Source organism: Centropristis striata, chromosome 23 (genome assembly GCF_030273125.1).
Source record: "Centropristis striata isolate RG_2023a ecotype Rhode Island chromosome 23, C.striata_1.0, whole genome shotgun sequence".
Classification (NCBI taxonomy): Eukaryota; Metazoa; Chordata; class Actinopteri; order Perciformes; family Serranidae; genus Centropristis; species Centropristis striata.
Window position 1 is genome coordinate 16,043,609 of NC_081539.1, and position 19,137 is coordinate 16,062,745.

Below are 19,137 nucleotides of genomic sequence, written 5' to 3' on the forward strand. Positions count from 1 at the left end.
CACTAAAACTGTGTTCTGTTTCTGTCCACAGCTGATTTGATGGCGGCTTTGAAACATGGAAAATCATGAAGCTGTGTCTGTGAACCAATAACCAACTGCTGTCCAAATCTTACACCGTGTTTATATACTGATTGCTCATTAATGATAGAGTGTTGATATAATCCATAACCTAATTACAACAACAGTTTAATCATACAGTCAGTTTGCTACAAATTACAACTATGTAGTACCGCTGAACTGTTCACACCAAAGATTTCATATCCTTGTCAGAATATCATTTTTCCATCACTTACATTTCTACTTGCCATGTTGATATTGTGGTCTGCAAAACTTCCGATACTGATGACCTGATAAAACACTTTAATGGGTGAATGTATGTGTATGTTGTGTAATTTTGATTATTTATTATTTTATTACATATATACTCTATAATCATATTACGCTACCACAATACGTCCAAATCAAAGCTATAGCTCATCTTTCCATAACTATTTAAAAATATAAGCACTTGTGTAGAATTTGTTGTGACTTTCTATTATCAGAATCGCTGAATCATAAATAAATACAAATAAAGTAATACAGTAAATGACTTTGAGTTACTCATTTCATTCCTAAGATGTATGGCCAGAACAAAAGAAGCCTGCAGTCATTGTTAAACCAGTGTAAGATAATATATATTTGGCATGAAATGCAAATTAATTTAAATCGAAATGCATGCTGAGATACCAACTGGAATTAATTGACTTCAAACTGTGAGTGAGACTCAATTTATTGCAACCATCCAGTTATACAACACAATACAATAAAAACAAAGTTCAGCGAATTGCAGCAATGAAAAAATATCACTGAATGAGGTCTTTTAAGGTGTGTTCAACTCCTGATATACTTTTACAGAGTGGAAGGAAATTCTGAGCCATCTAGGGTTTAATATTGCAGTTCTCCAACACATGAAAAGGGGAGTTAAACCTAGTATTAAGACTTGGGGACAAAAACTAGCTTTCATACCTGATTATAGATGTAGAAAAAAGTAAACTATGATTCTCTGATAAGGCATTTCAGTACAATAATTTGTACTCTTTAATCATTTGTTCAACATTTTATCTGTTCTCCGTAGGTCCATTTAGAGAGGGAAAACAAGTATACTCATGCGAACAACTAACGCAGGCACTAAATCAGCTTCAAAAAAGCAGCAAGGGATGCCCTTTTGGACTTGGGTGCATGAACTGCTTTTACTTTACAGTAGCTGCTCTGTTTGCAAGTCATGTGTTCGACACCGTAACAGTACCTTTAGCTTTGATACTTGATTATAAATGAGATCTTCTGATGAGGATTTTGGTGTAAGTTTGTGCTCTTCAATAGTGTTCAACACTTTTTCTGTTCCCAGTAGGTCCATATCCTTTTTTTCTAAAAGAAAAAAGAAAAGAAAAAAATGGATTATATACAATTTTGTGGACTCTGAATATGTATATTTTTTCAGCATTTATACTCAGCTCACTTGAGCTCAGTGTGGTCCTGAAGTTCAGCATTGAGGGTTTCAGGCAGTAGGAAACATAAGCCTCCAGCAGCAATGGGGACAATGCCGTATATCAGCATGGGGATGGAGTCGTGGTAGACGTCCAGCAGCCTGATCAGTGGAGCGAGGATGCCCGCCACACGAGCACACATGGAGTTGAGACCAATACCATTTTGCCTGCAAGATGGTACAATTGACTTATCAGCAATCTCATGCTGATAGTTAATAATTAACACAGCTGTTTTACAACCTGTATCACAGATAGCAGAGTTGTTGTATATGTCATCATTCATAATTACCTTAAAATAGTAGGGTATAGTTCTGCCGTATAAACATAGGCTGTGGTGAAAGAGCCAGCGGCAGAATATTTCCCCACTACGGCAATGATTGTGACCACCACAGGAAGATCTAATAGAAAAAATATGACGTTGGAAACCTTCTAGAAATGTTAAAATGAACAGAATATTCAACATACAGTACCTTTTGGGATAGCAAGGACCACGAGGCAAGAAGCACCCCCAAAGAGCAGAAAGCCTGCTTGACATATTCTCCTCCCAAAACGTTGAGTTAAAGCCACACTGCTGAGCTGTCCAGGAATTTCAAAAAAACCAAAGACCAACTGCGTGAGGTAGATATTCAGGCCAAAACCGCCAACGTTCAAGCTCAGTCCAAAATATAGAAGACTTGTTGAAAACCTAGTAACAGAGTTGGGGAGATAATAGTTTCAGTTAAACAAGTTATATTCAGAAAAACTTCACACAGTACCAGAAGGAAAAATTAACTGTTTCACTGTCTTCCTCATTGAAAGGTTTAGTCTGTTGCACATCTGACTACTACCATGAGTATATGATGTCACAGTGTACTGGCACACCCTGTTCTACATCACCGCACAATATGAAAAGGTAAACCACTGGAGATCAGCAAAAACAAGATTTTCATCTGGTGTTAAGTTGTTTTTGACACATTTTTACAATTACCACAGAAGCTATGACTTCTGGTGGTGTCTTCAGCCATCACAGTCATAGGCAGAGAAAGACAGTGGCATGTATTAATGATACCCACCAGTTATATCCCATTATGAGAGAACGTTTCCTCAAATATGGTATCCGGAAGATGTCCAACATGCTCTTTCTGCAGGTACCTTCCATATCTAGCTAAACAAAAAAAGCTACTTTTAAATGACTTTATGATTGAGACTTTTGTGTTTGAAAGTGAAGTGTGCTTTATGCTGCTCACTTTGTCTAGAAGATCTTCTGGGATCTTCCTCCCGTTCACCCTGGCTGCCCTCTGGAGCTCCTTTTGTGCCTGCTCCTTCCTGCCCTGGGTCATCAGCCAGCGAGCGGACTCAGGTAGAAACCTGATTGAAATACAGTTCCAGAATCACCAAGTATAAATTAGATGTTACATTTGTAACCCATCTGGACACATTGTTGGAGAAACACTTTTCAATCAATGTTGGCCCTAAAGGCTGCTGACCAGTACAGTATTCCCACAGTCAAGAGAAGAGGGCTGTAGAGCACCAGCAGCAGGATCCTCCAGTTGGGGATCAAGTAGGCAATGCCAGCTAACACCATCAACCCAACTGGGATGAAAAGCAGGATCATCATTGTACAAACGGCAGATTTGGAGGGACCTGTCCACTCCACAGCTAAAAAACAAACAGAAAGCCATGTATTACAATTGACTGTAGCCATTTATGTGTATCACAGCATACCCACCTAGCACTGTATAAAGGCCTAGCACTGCCCATCCCTAAAGACTATTTTATTATCTAATCTGTGTGTTTTTATGCCGCCATTACTGGTAGATTTGAACCACACCATTTTCAATGAAAGTGAAAGCAGATGTTTGGGTTAAACATGGAAAAGTCCTCTTCCTCCAATTAGCATAATTGGTATAGCCATAGCCCAACACCAGCCAGTCATTAGTTCTACTTTTGTCACTTATACTACTGCATTTAGTCAGTGTACCTACCCATCACAGATGTGTTCATTGGAATGACACCTCCTGAAGCCCCACAGAAGAATTTCAAGATCATGTAGACATAGACGTTTGGTGAGAAAGCAGAACCCACACCAAACAATAGTAGGAGAAAAAAGGAAAGGAGGATTGTGAACCGTCGACCAAACCTAGAAACACAGGGAAAAAAACATTTGTTTTGTTGTAAAGGCCACAAGGTGAATCTACATATATTCATAGTTTTCAGACATGTGACTGGGATGGAGAGCTGGAGGACAAAACACTGTTCCAACATGGTGGCTAACACTGTCTTAGAAAGAATTAGAACTGTCATGTTTATTAGATAGGAGGTGGAAGCGTGTGTGTTTTTGGTTCTTACCTGTCAGAAATGGCCCCAAACACCAATGCTCCAACCAGAAAACCTGCCATGTACACAGACTGTGATGCCTGAATAAAACCGCTGTTGTCACAAACCAGATCAAACTGAAAAGAGAAAAGATTGTGAAAGAAGTAGAAAGGGAAGGAATTCATCACAGAAATTGAGCAGTCTGCACAATATAATTTTAATCGCTTTATAAAATGCAGTAAATGATATGGTTTTGAGCTGCTACTGGTGAGAATGCATGTTATGATAAGACTGTTAATTAGGAGTAAGTCAAATATAGTAAAAATAAATAAATAAATAAAAACTCCAGTCATTATCTCACTTTTCCATTTATTATAAACACAAATTATATTCAAACCACAAAAACAATATTGAACATGTATATTATGCAGTTCATGTAAAAAGCAGAAAGTGTTTTTCTCAAGGTAACAAGGTTACTCAGTGTTTCTGTGCAGGTGCGTATGCATGCACGCACAAACGGAAATCACCTTCAAAATAAAAGCACTGTGGTTGTATTGATTTCTAATTTCTGAGTAACCTCACGTGGGCCGGATGTGACCCCCGGGCTGCCAAATGCCAAAGTCTGGGTACCATGAGGTGTTGGCTTGCTTACCTGTGTCACAATGCCGGAAGCACCTTTGGGTGCCTCATACTCCCATCCATCTAGACAACCAGTTGTAGTGTTAAGCCCATATTCTTCAATGGTTTCCAGATCCAAATCCACAGGCGTGAACATTTTACAGCTTTCAAATCTTCCATCCTTGTTCACTGGGAGAGTGAGATTTTTCTGTCTCTCATATGTCAGATTTGGCCCACGCTCCAAGATCCAGTCAGTGTTACAGTGATGTGGAAAGTTCAAGCCTGTAAACACCTGGCCAATCACGTCAAAAGCAGCAAACATGCTGGGTATGCATAATACAGCTAATAACCGTTTCTGAAACAAACCAAACTCCCCAGCCTCCTTTAAGATTTGCCCAAAGTTGCTCATATTGATATGCAGCTAAATCCGTAGTGGTTCCTGATCAGTGTGAGTTATGGATGAGCCCCGATCTAAGTGCTAAGAGTCTAGCACTGCAGAAGAGCATATCTCGTGATGCCGATTGATCTTTAAACCCAACAACCCCAGAGTGTGATATGGCAATTTCTCACAGTCTTTTTCTCAGTTTCTACCAACTGTAAAAGTTACTAACAAAGTAGCAAAAGAAGATAGCTGATGAATTCAGATAATTATATCGCCTTTTGACACACTTTACAGAAAGGGCTTCATTTGGGAGGGGAAAGCATTAAAAAAAATGTTTTACAGTATATCTGCACACATAAAGCTTCAAACAAGCAACAATAAACATGAAGCAAGGGATGCCCTTTTGGACTTGGTTGCTTGGACTGACTCTTCACCAATTGTAAATAACTCAGCTCCGGTCAATTCAACTTTATTCAAAAGGCACTTTTAACACAACACCGTTCACACAATGAGCTTTAAAAAAATAAAATCAATTTTAAAAGATCACTTTTTACATGTGGAGAAAAACAAGTCCTGCACACATACAGCTTAGAAAAACAGCAATAAACTTAAAGTCAGTGATGCCCTTTTGGACTTGATTGTCTCTACTGTCAGATGCTGTACCTGATCTAATCAAAGATACATACTCCCGCCTTTCACAGTAAAATATAGTACAGAGAAAATACAGACACACTTTTAAGATCGTCGCTAAAGTGTTCTTACTGCATTATCCCATCAGAGTTACTTTCATATTGCAATTAGACATGTAAATCTCCATGTACATAAAAGACATTTCACACATTGATTGCTAAATATGTATAAATCAATTCTACCTCCGCTGGTGGTGGCGATCTTATTCGAAATGCCCACGAAACACCGGAAAGTGCAGCATTACGGATGTGACCGGATAGGGAAAAAGAACTGAACAGAGACCGATCTGTGAAATAGTCACTATATTCAGTATATGAGTAAAGATATATAAGTACAAGGGAACAAGACAAGATATATTTATGTTTAGAAAAAATGCATTTAAATATTTTTGCATTACTGAGGGAATCTAAGTGTTGTTAAATTTACTTTAAAATGAAATCCTTCAATTAAGTTTGACTCTCAAATTGTATGATGATTAGTTAGATTTCCCTTCAAAACAATGGTTAAAAGAACAAAACCTGCTGTTGAAAGCTTTCATACCTGATTATTAAGACGTCAGTTAACCAGGAGTATCTGATTGATGATGCTTGTCTGATGATTTAAAGTTTGTGCTCTTCAACCATTTGTTCATCACTATATCCATTCTCCGTGGGTCCATTCACTGGTTTTCTAAGATTAGAAACAGAAGGAGAAAAAAAGCTGTATTATGTAGAATTGTTAACACTTCATACAGTTAGTGTGTCACTTTTTCATACTGCATTTATACTCAGCTCACTTGAGCTCAGTGTGGTCCTGGAGTTCAACATTGAGGGTTTCAGGCAGTAGGAAAGTGAATCCTGCAGCAGCAATGGGGACAATGCCGTATATTAGCATGGGGATGGAGTCGTGGTAGACGTCCAGCAGCCTGATCAGTGGAGCGAGGATGCCCGCGACACGAGCACACATGGAGTTAACACCGACGCCACTGTGCCTGCAACAATTCACAATGGACTCATCAGGCATCGCACACAGACTGAGAAGATTTTTAAGATTTAACACTTAAGATTCATTTTTAATTAACGTAACTCTTTCACAGATCGGGCTCTGTTCGATACTATTTTCCCTCTCCGATCTGCTATGCCGCACTTTCCGGTGTTTTGCGGTCATTCCGAATAAGATCGCCACCGCCAGCGTAGGTAGAATTGATTCATACATATTTAACAATCTACGTGTGAAATTTAATTTACGTACATTGATATTTACATGTCTTATATACAATACGAAAGTAACACTGATGAGAGAAAGCAGTAAAAATGCTTGGGCGATGATCTCAAGAAGTATTTCACTGTACTGTATTTTATACCAGCGCACAGCTAATTCACCAGCGTTAGCGCCCTTTTGCCGACTGTTAAACCCAAGGCTAAAGTACATGGTTAAAACGATGTACGGTTTGATAGATAAGAAGTTATAGCCTCTAGCTCCACACGACTTGATCAATTGGAAACATAACATGATCATTATATTAGTAGTTAATATAAAAACAGCAGCCCCCCTTTTACAGCGAGGAGATTGAAGTGAGTGATTCGTGAAAAGGACAACGCAACTAATTCATTGACGTCACGGAATCCTGCATCGGTCGTCTTTTGGCTATCATTCTATCAAAATTTCACATTAATTACTAATATCATGTTATGTTTCCAATTGATAAAGTGCTGTGAAACTAGAGTTTAACTATTATATTTCAAACCATTTATATTGTTTTAACTGTGTACGTTAGCCTTGGGTTTACAAGAGTTGGCAAAAGGACGCTAACGCCGGTGAATTCGCTATGCGACAACCTTTGCATGAATCGGTCACTTCCATCTCCTCACTGTAAAACAACGGGCGGTGCTGGTTTTTTGGGAGGAAATTGGATGTTTCTGGGTAAGCCAAATAAATATCACCGTTATCAACCATCATTATCAGCACACAGACCATACTTATGCCCTTCACAATAAAATATAGTACAATGAAAATACAAATATACTTTTGAAAGCAGATCTATGCAGCATTTTCAACTTAATAAAACAGTTTAAAAATCATTATGATGGTAAAATGGCCTACCCGAGCTCGAAAGCAACTGCATTTGTTTTCAGTAGCAGCTGGATTGCTATCGACTGTTGCATTGAGTTGTTGCTATCTATGTGGCAAACTTGCCCCAAAAAAAAGGTTGTGTGTTTGTTCACTGTGTGTTCACTGGACAAATTCAGAATTGTATTTCACTTTGTGCTTCACGGTGCTAAGTAATAACGTATGCTAATAACTCAGACCGTAGATGTACCGTGTTCAGTCTAGCTGCAGGGTATGCAGGATGTGAGATATAGCAGTCTCTTGTTCATCTGTTTACCTTTTTTAAGATGATTACCAAGTATTTACTGGGTATGCAGGCTTTAATATGTGGCATTGCTTGTAGCGACACTGTGCAGTTTATCCCCATAATAAATACCAATGAATACTACACAGAAAACATTTATGGAATCACCATGAAAAGCAGCATAAAGAGTGCATTATTACCTTAAAATGGTCGGGTATAATTCTGCAGTGTAAACGTAGGCTATGCTGAAAGAGGCAGTGGCAGCAACTTTCCCCAATACAGCTATGGTTGTTACCACCACAGGAAGATCTGATGGATAAATTATATATTAGAAAACAACACGCTGTACCTGTCCAATAAACAGTGAAACATTTATTTGGATATTAAAAACATGTCTGAGGTTTTGAAAATACCATTTGGGATGGCAAGAACTGCGAGGCAAGCAGCTCCCCCACAGAACAGGAAGCCTGCTTGACATATTCTCCTTCCAAAATGTTGAATTAGAGCCAAAGAGCCAAGCTGTGTAGGAATTTCGACTGCACCAAAGATAAACTGTGTGAGGTAGATATTCAGGCCAAAACTGCCAACATTCAGGCTCACTCCATAGTATATTAGACTTGCTGAGAACCTAATATCAATAAGAGAGTTGGAGAGATTTGTTTAGTTTCCCCATCACATAAAAACAGGATTATGCACTATTTAGACTAGCTATTACATATAATTTCTAAATATTACTGATGCATCTCAAGTGACAAAGACACACCAGTTATAGAGCAGTATGAGAGTCCTTTTTCTCAGATATGATATCCGGAAGATGTCCATTATGTTTCTTCTTTCGGGAGTATCCTCCATCTCAAACTAAACAAGTAAGAGGTATGTTTTAATTTACATATACCACAGAGAGGTTTATTCTATTTTTGTTGGAATTGCATTTTTTATTTTATTTTATAGTGCTCACTTTGGCCAACAAATCTTCTGGGACCGTCCTCCCATTGACCCTGGCTGCCCTCTGGAGCTCCTTTTGAGCCTCCTCCTTCCTGCCCTGGGTCAGCAGCCAGCGAGGTGACTCTGGGAGAAAACTATTGAGACACAGGTTCAAAATCACCAAATGTATTTAAATGTTATCATTAAAACCTCTCTGGTAATACTTCTTTGAGAATGTCTTAAGAACTTGTCACAGTATTATGGTCTTGGAGGCTGCTGACCAGTAGTAGATTCCCAGGAGGAGAATAAGTGGGCTGAACATCACCAGCTGCAGGATCCTCCAGTTCTGGATTAAATATGCGATCCCAGACAACAACGCCAGTCCAGTACCAAATAAGAGTATGATGATCATTGGGTAAATGGCAGCCTTAGAGTTGCTAGTCCATTCCACCCCTGTAAGATAGATGAAGATTTCAAAAATTGGGTATAATATACATTAGTTCAGAACTTTTTTCAAAACCATATTTTTTCAGATTTCCTTTGGGGTTTTTCCTGATATGTTACATGCTGCTGTTGATTGTGAATTTATTTCTTTTGCCTGCTGCCCAGCTCAATTTCACAATGTCATGCTATAGGTCTCTGCATTTCTGGCTGACATCTCTCAGTGGACGTCTTCACACCACCTGAAGCTCAACCTCAACAAAACCGAGCAACTACATTGAGCAGAATTTTTTGGGTTCTCCCTTGGTCACTACGTTTCACAAAAATGTAGCCAGTTTTTTCCTAACTCTACTGACAAAAACAGACAAACAGTACCGAAACAATAACCTCCTTGGCGGACATAATAAAACAATGGAAAGGTGGACCTACCCATCACAGATGAGTTCATCACAATGACAACACCTGATGTCCCACAGAAAAATTTGAGAACCATATAAACGTAGACGTTTGGTGAGAAAGCAGAACCCACACCAAACAACAGTAGGACAAGAAATGAAAGCAGGATGGCAAACCGTCGACCAAACCTACAACAAGAGAAGTAGAGTACATTATTTCCAAATCTTCTTCAAAGGGACTTAGATCTCTCTTCGCAGAAACTTGTGACAAAGAAGGGAATGTGTAAAGGTCTTACTTGTCAGAAAGTGTCCCATACACCAGCGCTCCAACCAATATACCTGCCATGGAGATGGATTGTGATATCTCAATCAAACCGCTTTGGTCACAAACCAGGTCAAACTGAAAGTGTGAAGGTTAAGTGAAAGCAGGAGAAGAAGAAGAAGAAATAAATCAAAATTACAGGCCCAGAAGCCGCATGCGATAATATTACATCTATTATTTTGCTTACCTCTGTCACAATGCCTGAAGCACCTTTGGGTGCATCATACTCCCACCCATCTAGACAACCAGTTGTAGTGTTAATCCCATATGCTTCAATGGTTTCCAGATCCAAATCCACAGGTGTGAACATTTCACAGCTTTCAAATCTTCCATCCTTGTTCACTGGAAGAGTGAGATTTTTCTGTCTCTCATATGTCAGGTTTGGCCCACGCTCCAAGATCCAGTCAGTGTTACAGTGATGTGGAAAGTTCAAGCCTGTAAACACCTGGCCAATCACGTCAAAAGCAGCGAATATACTGGGGATGGATAATGCAACTAATAAGATTTTCTGAAACAAACCAAACTCCCCAATCTCATTTAGGATTTGCCCGAAGTTGCTCATATTGATACGCAGCTAATCTGTAGTGGTTCCTTATCAACGTGCAGTGTGAGTTATAAATGAGCCCAGATCTAAGTGCCGGGAGTCTAGCAGTTAAGATTAATATTTTTTACCTTGCTCATCTTGTTAATATTTAAACCAGTAAAACTAGTAAACAAAAATGTTAGTGTTAGAGTTATTAAAATGTATTTAAGAACACTGTTCACAGAGAGAGCTTCATAGGGGAGGGGAGTGAATAAAAAAAAATTAAAAAAAGTTTACAGTGTATCCCCTCACATATACTGTAAAGCTACAAACAAACATTGGCAATAAACATGAAGCAAGGGATGCCCTTTTGGACTTGGACCTGTTCCCAAACACAATAAGTGTGAATATGTTTATATAATTCATATGACTTATTAATATGTAACCAAGTGCATTTGAAGAGTGTGATTATGGTAATGAATGTATTACTTATTTTTAGTAGGGAAAACAGCACCACCAGTTGTTAAAGTTGGGATGGACAATATAATGTAAAGGGCACAATATAACTCGAATCACCTTAAATTAACTTATGGAGAAAGTAAATGCACTCAGAGTACCAACACTAATTCCTTTTTAAATTAAACTTGCAAAGATAAATAAAATCCAGAAATTTCACAATATCTAGAAATTAAAGTTTGATTTTTTTTTTTAATTTGTGGTGCTTATTATTAGTATAGTGTCCAATGTTCAACCCATGAGCCATGGTGTGTGAGCTGGAACATGAAGCAGTCTCTCATTCAGCCATTTTTTTCAAGATAAGATTGCAGACTTTAATTTTGACATTTTTACCAGTTGTAAATCTCAGCTCTGATCAATTCAACTTTATTTATAAAGCACTTGTAACAAAACAATGTTTACACAAAGAGCATAAAAAAAACTAACTGAATGTCTGTATTTTGGGAACAAAACACTTTAATTTATTTGGCATAGGGGACAGAGCTGTTTAAGTTAATATATACATTTCTGAAATAATTTGATTATGGTTGGCACTTAATAGTTATGACAATTAGTTCGATTTTTCATTCTAAACAATCATTAAAACAACACAGTTTTCATGCCTGATAAATATATTATGAATAAGAGGGAAAAAGTGATTCCAGTACAAATTAAAATGTGTGCTCTTCAATAATTTGTTCAACATTGTATCGGTTCTCCTTGGCTCCATTTGCTGGATTTCTAAAATTAAGAACAGAAAAAACTATTATGTAGAATTGTTTGCACAAAATTACAGTTAGTGTAATTTAACTATGTATTTCTTTCATAGACTGCATTTATACTCAGCTCACTTAAGCTCAGTGTGGTCCTGAAGTTCAACATTGAGGGTTTCAGGCAGTAATAAACAGGATCCTGCAGCAGTAATGGGGACAATGCCGTATATCAGCATGGGGATGGAGTCGTGGTAGACGTCCAGCAGCCTGATCAGTGGAGCGAAGATGCCCGCCAGACGAGCACACGTGGAGTTGAGACCAATACCATTGTGTCTGCAAGGATTCACAATGGACTCATCAGGAACCGCACATGGATTGAATGACTTAGTTACTTTATTTTTTAATTATGAAGTATATACTAAATGTCAATAAAATACTTTCTGGGGAACAAAAGTACAGGGGAGGAAAACAAGATATCTTGCAATGATGACTTTGTATTTAGAAATACACGCCTTAATATTGTAATTATTTCTACACCCTACACAGGGAGCACAGTAATGATGTAACTGTGAACAAGGACAATTGGTAAGTTTAAAAAGTTTGTAAAAGTTATAGTGTTCAGTTACAGGATATGCAGGCTGTGAAATAAAGCAGTAAGGTAATTACCAGTTGCAGCTTGCATCAAATTCGAAACCTTGTCTCTTGCCTACAAAATAGCAACGGGCACAGCCCCTGCTTATCGGAACTCATTTGTTCAGGTCCATAAACCCTCCCGCCCACTACGCTCTTTGAGTGAAAGACATCTGGCTCCTCCGCCGCTGAAGGGCTCTACGTCTAAAACTAGAGTCTTCTCCTCTGTAGTTCCAAACTCCATCCGATCTGCTGAGTCCTTCTCAATCTTTAAGAAGAGACTGAAGATCCAACTCTTTACTGAACACCTTCACACTTGTTCTACACAGATGACAACGATAAGTATTGCACTGACTGCTCACGAGACCTAAAAGCACTTACGTCCTTATGGACTCAATCTTAACCTACAGCACTTACTCTTGCTATGTTTCTTAACTTCATCCTTGCTTGTGTTGTATATTAACTCTCAATTGTACGTCGCTTTGGATAAAAGTGTCTGCTAAATGACATTGTAGAATTGTTGTAGAATGTAGTATTGCTTGTTGCAGTATGATTTAACTGTGCAGCCTACCACCACATTAAATACTATTAAACTGAAAAACTAAATATGTCAGACTCTTTATCCAAACCGATATCCGTGTTACCAAGATATTTAACTTAATAATCATCATGAAAAGCAGCAGAAAGAGTGGCCTTACCTTAAAATGGTCGGGTATAATTCTGCAGTGTAGACGTAGGCTACGCTGAAAGAGGCATTAGCAGCAAATTTCCCCAGTACGGCTATGGCTGTTACCACCACAGGAAGATCTGATGGGTGATATTAAATTAGGAAAACATGTACTAAACATGTCAGATAGACAGATTGACACATTCAGATGTTTCAGATCATAAAAAAGGTTATAGAGATACCATTTGGGATGGCAAGGACCACAAGGCAAGCAGCACCTCCAAAGAACAGGAAGCCTGCTTGACATATTCTCCTTCCAAAGTGCTGAATTAGAGCCAGAGAAGTTGGGTTTGAAGGGATTTCAACCAAACCAAAGATGAACTGCGTAAGGTAGATATTTGGGCCAAAACTGCCAACATTCAGGCCCAGTCCATAGTATAGAAGGCTTGTTGCAAACCTAGTATCAGAGTTGAAGAGATATGTTCAGTTTCCCTACTACTTTAGGTCGTGGTTACAATTTTTCAATGCAACTTCTGTGATCGGGTGTGTCATGTCAGAACTCATCAGAGCTTCGGCTGTATACGAGTCATGTTTCCCAAACCCAACATTTTTGGATTGTGTAGTTTCATAATAAAAACTTTTAAATAGCAATTTAAAACAAAATAACAAGGGACTTTAATTGTAAGTAATTTGATTTGATTTGTTTAACTCCAGTGTGATCGATACCAGGTAGTCTGTGCTAGGTAGCTAGTTTGACCTGGTGGGCTCGCGATTGCTTACAACAAAGGCTAAAATTAACATCTTACATTCATTGTAAATGAGAACACAATCGGTGTCCATAGGATGAGCAGCACAAATGGGTTGTGTAAATCGTGTTTGGATGCAAATGTAGACTCACAAAGCCTGAAGCAACATTTGTAGAGAGACGATAAGCAGAGACGTATACAATGAAGTAATGACGTGGCTCTCTAGCCTGTGGAAAAGCAAACTGGTTCTGAGAAACAGAAACAGCACGAGAACTAGGTTCGCATTGGTCAAGAAGGGGTAAGTGAGATCCGAACTCAACGCTAGACATTCAACCCAATAATGTAGTCTGGTGGATTGGATCCCAATGTGAGCAAGATGCAAACTCCAAACTTACAAACTTGACAGTTATGAGTTCTGGCACGATTGGATGGCAAACGTTGCATTGAAAAGACAAATGTAATCACAGCCTAAAGACAAAGATAGATGTGCCCTATAAACACTTACATTACTGATTTATCTAATGCATAATGATAAACTGATTGAGAAAGACAATTATCTCAATCAAAGAAGACACACCAGTTATAGCCCATTATCAGAGTACGTTTTCTCAGATATGATATCCGGAAGATGTCCAACAAGTTTCTCCTTTCAGATGTACCCTCCATCTTGAGCTAAATGAGTAAAATGTATATTTAAGAAAATGTGCATGTGTCATTGAGATGATTATTATATTTTGGTTGAAGTCAACATGTGTTTGAAGCAGCTAACCTCCTCTAGCAGATGTTCTGGGACCGTCCTCCCATTGACCCTGGCTGCCCTCTGGAGCTCCTTTTGAGCCTCCTCCTTCCTGCCCTGGGTCAGCAGCCAGCGAGGTGACTCTGGAAGAAAACTATTGAGACACAGGTTCAAAAACCATCGGTAGTTAGATGTTACAATATATATTCTCTGGTAATGTTCTTGGCGAAATATGAACTTGGTTGCTGACCAGTAAGAGATTCCCAGGAAGATAAGAAGAGGGCTGAACAGCACCATCTGCAGGATCCTCCAGTTCTGGATTAAATAGGCGATCCCAGGCAACAACGTCAGTCCGATAGAAAATAAGGTTAAGATGACAGTTGTGCAGAGAGCAGCCTTAGACGGACCAGTCCACTCAATGGCTGTAAGACAGATAAGGGATTGCACATACTGAGTTGTTGTTTTTTTCAGTGTTTGTAGCTGAGCACCTCTCCTTTACCACATTAATGCAGTCTATGCAAACTGACTCTAGCAATAACACAGAAAGTTGAGAAGGTCGGTGCAAAGTTTTATTATCACCATTATTATTAAATTGTGAGGTTTTTTTTCTGGTTTTGCAACGTCAAAAGTAGTTTCCCACCTAAAAGCATGACTAATAATAATAACACGATTGAAAAACCTACCCATCACAGATGCATTTATCTGAATGACAACACCTGACGTCGAAGAGAAAAATTTGAGAACCATATAAACATAGACGTTGGGTGAGAAAGCAGAACCCACACCAAACAACAGCGTGAGCAGGAGTGAAAGCAGGAATGCAAAACGTCGACCAAACCTACAAAAAAAAGAAAAAGCGCATAATGCTTAAAGCCAAATCACAGAAAGTTGTGACAGGAAGATAAAATGTTATAGGTACCTGTCAGAAATGGCACCATACACAAGGGATCCAACCAGAACACCTGCCATTGAAATGGACTGGGATCCCTCAATCAAACCACTCTTGTCACACACTACATCAAACTGAAAATGTTAAGGAAAATGAAAAGGGGAAAATAGATTAGAGAAAGAAATGGGGCACAGCAAGGCATTGTGGGTTCAATGCACATGAATTAAGGACCCTATCAGGTAGATGTCTTAATATGCCAGTCCACAAGCCATATGCAATTTAATATTACAACATTATTAATTTGCTTACCTCTGTCACAATGCTGGAAGCACCCTTGGGTACCTCATACTCCCATCCATCTAGACAACCAGTTGTAGTGTTAAGCCCATATGCTTCAATGGTTTCCAGATCCAAATCCACGGGTGTGAACATTTCACAGCTTTCAAATCTTCCATCCTTGTTCACTGGGAGAGTGAGATTTTTCTGTCTCTCATCCGTCAGGTTTGGCCCACGCTCCAAGATCCAGTCAGTGTTACAGTGATGTGGAAAGTTCAAGCCTGTAAACACCTGGCCAATTATGTCAAAAGCAGCAAATATGCCAGGGATGGATAATGCAACCAATAACCATTTCTGAAACAAACCAAACTCTCCAATCTCCTTAAGGATCTGCCCAAAATTGCTCATATTGATATTTGTGGTGAAAATGGCAGTTGTTCCTCATCAAAGTACTGTGGTTCATCAATGTGTCGAGCTTTAAATGCCATCAGTCAGAAGTATGTCTAAGTTAATAATATTCATCTTGGAAAATTAAATATTAACCCACATAACAATATAATATGGTATGAGTGTTATATGATGATAGCTCTTATAGAAGTAGAACAGATGGCAAGGCTCCAGCAGCTGTAAAACTTAAACATAAAATAAGCCATAGCACAGATAATGACTATACATGTCAAAACACAAAATATTTCAACCTGTCCAGGGTGTACCCCCAATGTCAGCTGGGATCAGCTCCAGCCCCCATGACCCGAGTGCGGAAAAGCGGTTAAGGAGGATGGATGGATGTTTGCTTATAACCTGAGTGAGAAAAACTGTGGCCCTGAACAATTATCTCAGTCAAAGAAAACACACCATTTAGAGTATATCCGGATGATGTCAAACATGTTTCTTCTTTCGGATGTATCCTCCATCACTAGCTTAATTAGTAAACAGAAAATGTACACATATCATTGAGGTTCATTATATTTTGGTTAAAGTAAGTCCTTCCTGGGTCAGGAAGTAGGAGGAGAAAACTTTTGGAATTCTACAATGTCATATAGCAGACGCTTTCATCCAAAGGGACGTACAAATGAGAGATAGCACAACACAAGCAAGGATGAAGTCAAGAAACATAGCAAGAGTAAGTGCTGTGGGTTCAGTTTGAGTCCATTAGGATGCAAGTGCTTTTAGGTCGTGTGAGCGGTCTGTGTGATACTTACCATTGTCATCTGTGTAGATCAAGTGTGAAGGTGTTCAGTAAACCCTTGGGTCTTCAGTCTCTTCTTAAAGATTGATAAATTCCATTTCCACCACCGGGGCACTACAGAGGAGACGAGTCTGGTTTGAGACGCAGAGCCCTTCTGCGGCGGAGGAGCCAGACGTCTTTCAGTCGAAGAGCGTAGTGGGCGGGAGGGTTTGTGAATCTGAACAAAGGAGTTCAGATAAGAAGGGGCTGTCCCCATTGCTATTTTGTAGGCAAGAGACAAGGCTTTGAATTTGATACAGGCTGCGACCGGGAGCCAGTGCAGAACGATGAGGAGCGGAGTGACATGTGCTCTCCTGGGCTGGTTGAAGTAGAGAGTTGCAGTAGTGCAATATCACAAGGGCCTGTACCAGAAGTTGTATCCATTGCTCGGTCAGGTAGGGTCTGATTTTCCTGATGTTGTACAGGGCGAATAGACACGATCGGGCAATTAAGGACACATGAACCTTGGAGGTCAGTTAGTCATCAGTCATGACGCCCAAGTTTCATGCAGAGCTTTTGGGCACAAGTTGCATGGATCCAAGCTGAAGATTGATAGGCTGATATAAGGTCGGACGAGGTGGGATGACGAGGAGCTCCGTCTTTGAAAGGTTGAGCTGAAATTGATGTTCTGTCATCCATGTGGAGATGTCCACAAGGCAAGCAGAGATATGAGCCGAGACTGTGGGGCCGCTTGGTGGGAATGAAAGTGCTGATTGGCCACCTGCTCGAGCCAGACACAATGATTCTGTTATGGATCCTACAGATTGTTCTTGGAAAGGAACCTGGAGACTTGGTTCAAGACTGTGCGAACCAGAGTTTTTGAAAGGAATGGTAGGAGTGAGACAGGTCTGTACTTTCCCAACTGGGTCGAGTCCAGTGTTGGTTTTTAGAGCAGTGGACTCACCTGTGCTCACTTGAAGGTGGTGGGAAACATGCCAGCTGTGAGTGAGGAGTTGATGATGTGTGTAATTGAGGGGTTTACTGCTGAGGAAATGGTTTGGATGGTATCGGATCCAGTGGGTAGGTGGTCGAGAATCCAGCAGAAGTTTCAAGACCTCCTCCTCGGTCAGAGGGTGTAGAGAGTGCCACAGAGCAGAAAGAAATTGGAGAAAGAACAAACTGATGATAAACTATGAAATATTACGTGAACAATTTTCAATCTACAACAGGGAAATTAAACACACAAGACAAGCACACTTTTCAAAATCAATATCCGACAACAACATCCATCCATCCATCCATTCTCGTCCGCTTATCCGGGGCCGGGTCACGGGGGCAGCAGGCTAAGCAGGGCATTCCAGGCGCCCCTCTCCCCAGCCACAACGTCCAGCTCCTCCTGGGGGACCCCGAGGCGTTCCCAGGCCAGGCGAGAGATATAATCCCTCCACCGTGTTCTGGGTCTTCCCCGGGGCCTCCTACCAGTTGACAACAACAATAACCCCAAATTCCTTTTTCCAACCATTGAGCGTTAAACCATAGGTCAGTTTGGATATAGGTCAGTTTCGGTCTTCGAATAAAAACTCCCAAGATCCTTTGCTTTTACATGAGGAAACACTGGAGAACTTTGTCCTGGTTGATGCTGAAATGCTTGGTAAGGTTTTATCCCAGTTAAAAACCTCAACATGTATTTTAGATCCGATTCCCACGCCCTTTTTAAAAACAGTTTTAGTATTTTAGAAGAACAGTTGCTCACAATTATTAGTCAATTATTCTCTTCAGACGGGTACCTTTCCCACTATAGCCTAAAGAGTGTCATAGTTAAGACTCTGCTGAAGAGAAACAATCTAGATCCCTCAGTTATTAGTAGTAACAGTCCAGTATCGAACTTGCCATTTGAAAGCAAAAATTTAGAGAAGCTTGTTTTTAATCAGTTAAATGATTTTATCAACTTGAATCACATTTTTGAAAAGTTTCAATCTGGTTTTAGGGCCAATCACAGCACTGAGACAGCTCTAGTAAAGGTGGTAAATGATCTCAGGTGCGAAATGGACTTGAAAAAAAAAACAGCATTTTAGTGTTACTTGATTTAACTGCAGCCTTCAATACAGTTGATCATTCAATTATTTTAAATAGACTAAATCATTTGTTTGGCATCTCTGGTACTGTTTTTAACTGGGTCACATTTTACCTGAATGACAGAGAATTTTTTGTAAGTAGAGGTGACTGTCCATCCAGTAGTTTTAAAATGAATTGTGGTGTTCCCCAAGGTTCAATTTTAGGACCTACTCTTTTTAACTTTTACATGGTGCCACTTGGGGAGGTCATCAGGAGACACGGCATTCATTTCCATAGCTATGCTGATGACACACAGC

At 39.6% G+C, this 19,137-nt stretch overlaps 2 protein-coding genes across 2 annotated transcripts; both read right to left on the reverse strand.

Moving 5' to 3' along the window:
• Positions 1–809: 809 nt before the first annotated feature.
• LOC131962432 (uncharacterized) lies at positions 810–10,596 on the reverse strand. Its single transcript, XM_059327433.1, has 20 exons — positions 10,110–10,596; positions 9,897–10,000; positions 9,635–9,789; positions 9,046–9,217; positions 8,799–8,919; positions 8,604–8,698; positions 8,254–8,468; positions 8,041–8,149; positions 6,284–6,478; positions 6,129–6,177; positions 4,471–4,857; positions 3,852–3,955; positions 3,488–3,642; positions 2,990–3,161; positions 2,750–2,870; positions 2,576–2,667; positions 1,994–2,208; positions 1,813–1,921; positions 1,496–1,690; positions 810–1,404 (listed from the first exon to the last, which is right to left on the reverse strand). Exons 1-20 carry the CDS (start codon positions 10,482–10,484, stop codon positions 1,353–1,355), a joined length of 3,192 nt encoding a protein of 1,063 aa, XP_059183416.1. The 5' UTR covers positions 10,485–10,596; the 3' UTR covers positions 810–1,352.
• A 711-nt stretch (positions 10,597–11,307) lies between these two features.
• LOC131962138 (solute carrier family 22 member 13-like) lies at positions 11,308–17,468 on the reverse strand. The gene is made up of 10 exons (XM_059327102.1): positions 15,631–17,468; positions 15,352–15,455; positions 15,116–15,270; positions 14,683–14,854; positions 14,466–14,586; positions 14,274–14,368; positions 13,193–13,407; positions 12,982–13,090; positions 11,792–11,986; positions 11,308–11,681 (listed from the first exon to the last, which is right to left on the reverse strand). Exons 1-10 carry the CDS (start codon positions 16,003–16,005, stop codon positions 11,612–11,614), a joined length of 1,611 nt encoding a protein of 536 aa, XP_059183085.1. The 5' UTR covers positions 16,006–17,468; the 3' UTR covers positions 11,308–11,611.
• Positions 17,469–19,137: the final 1,669 nt, after the last annotated feature.

What these genes read in the sequence shown, in the direction of transcription:
- LOC131962432 (XM_059327433.1), bottom strand. Translation starts at nt 10,484, where the DNA reads ATGAGCAACTTCGGGCAAATCCTAAATGAGATTGGGGAGTTTGGTTTG. An exon ending in CTCATACTGCTCTATAACTG is followed by an intron (nt 8,469 to 8,603) that starts GTGTGTCTTTGT and finishes TATTGATATTAG; the next exon opens with GTTCTCAGCAAGTCTAATAT. An exon ending in CTATACCCTACTATTTTAAG is followed by an intron (nt 1,691 to 1,812) that starts GTAATTATGAAT and finishes ACCATCTTGCAG; the next exon opens with GCAAAATGGTATTGGTCTCA.
- LOC131962138 (XM_059327102.1), bottom strand. Translation starts at nt 16,005, where the DNA reads ATGAGCAATTTTGGGCAGATCCTTAAGGAGATTGGAGAGTTTGGTTTG. An exon ending in TATGGTGCCATTTCTGACAG is followed by an intron (nt 15,271 to 15,351) that starts GTACCTATAACA and finishes TTTTTTTTGTAG; the next exon opens with GTTTGGTCGACGTTTTGCAT. An exon ending in CAGGACCACACTGAGCTTAA is followed by an intron (nt 11,682 to 11,791) that starts GTGAGCTGAGTA and finishes TCTTAATTTTAG; the next exon opens with AAATCCAGCAAATGGAGCCA.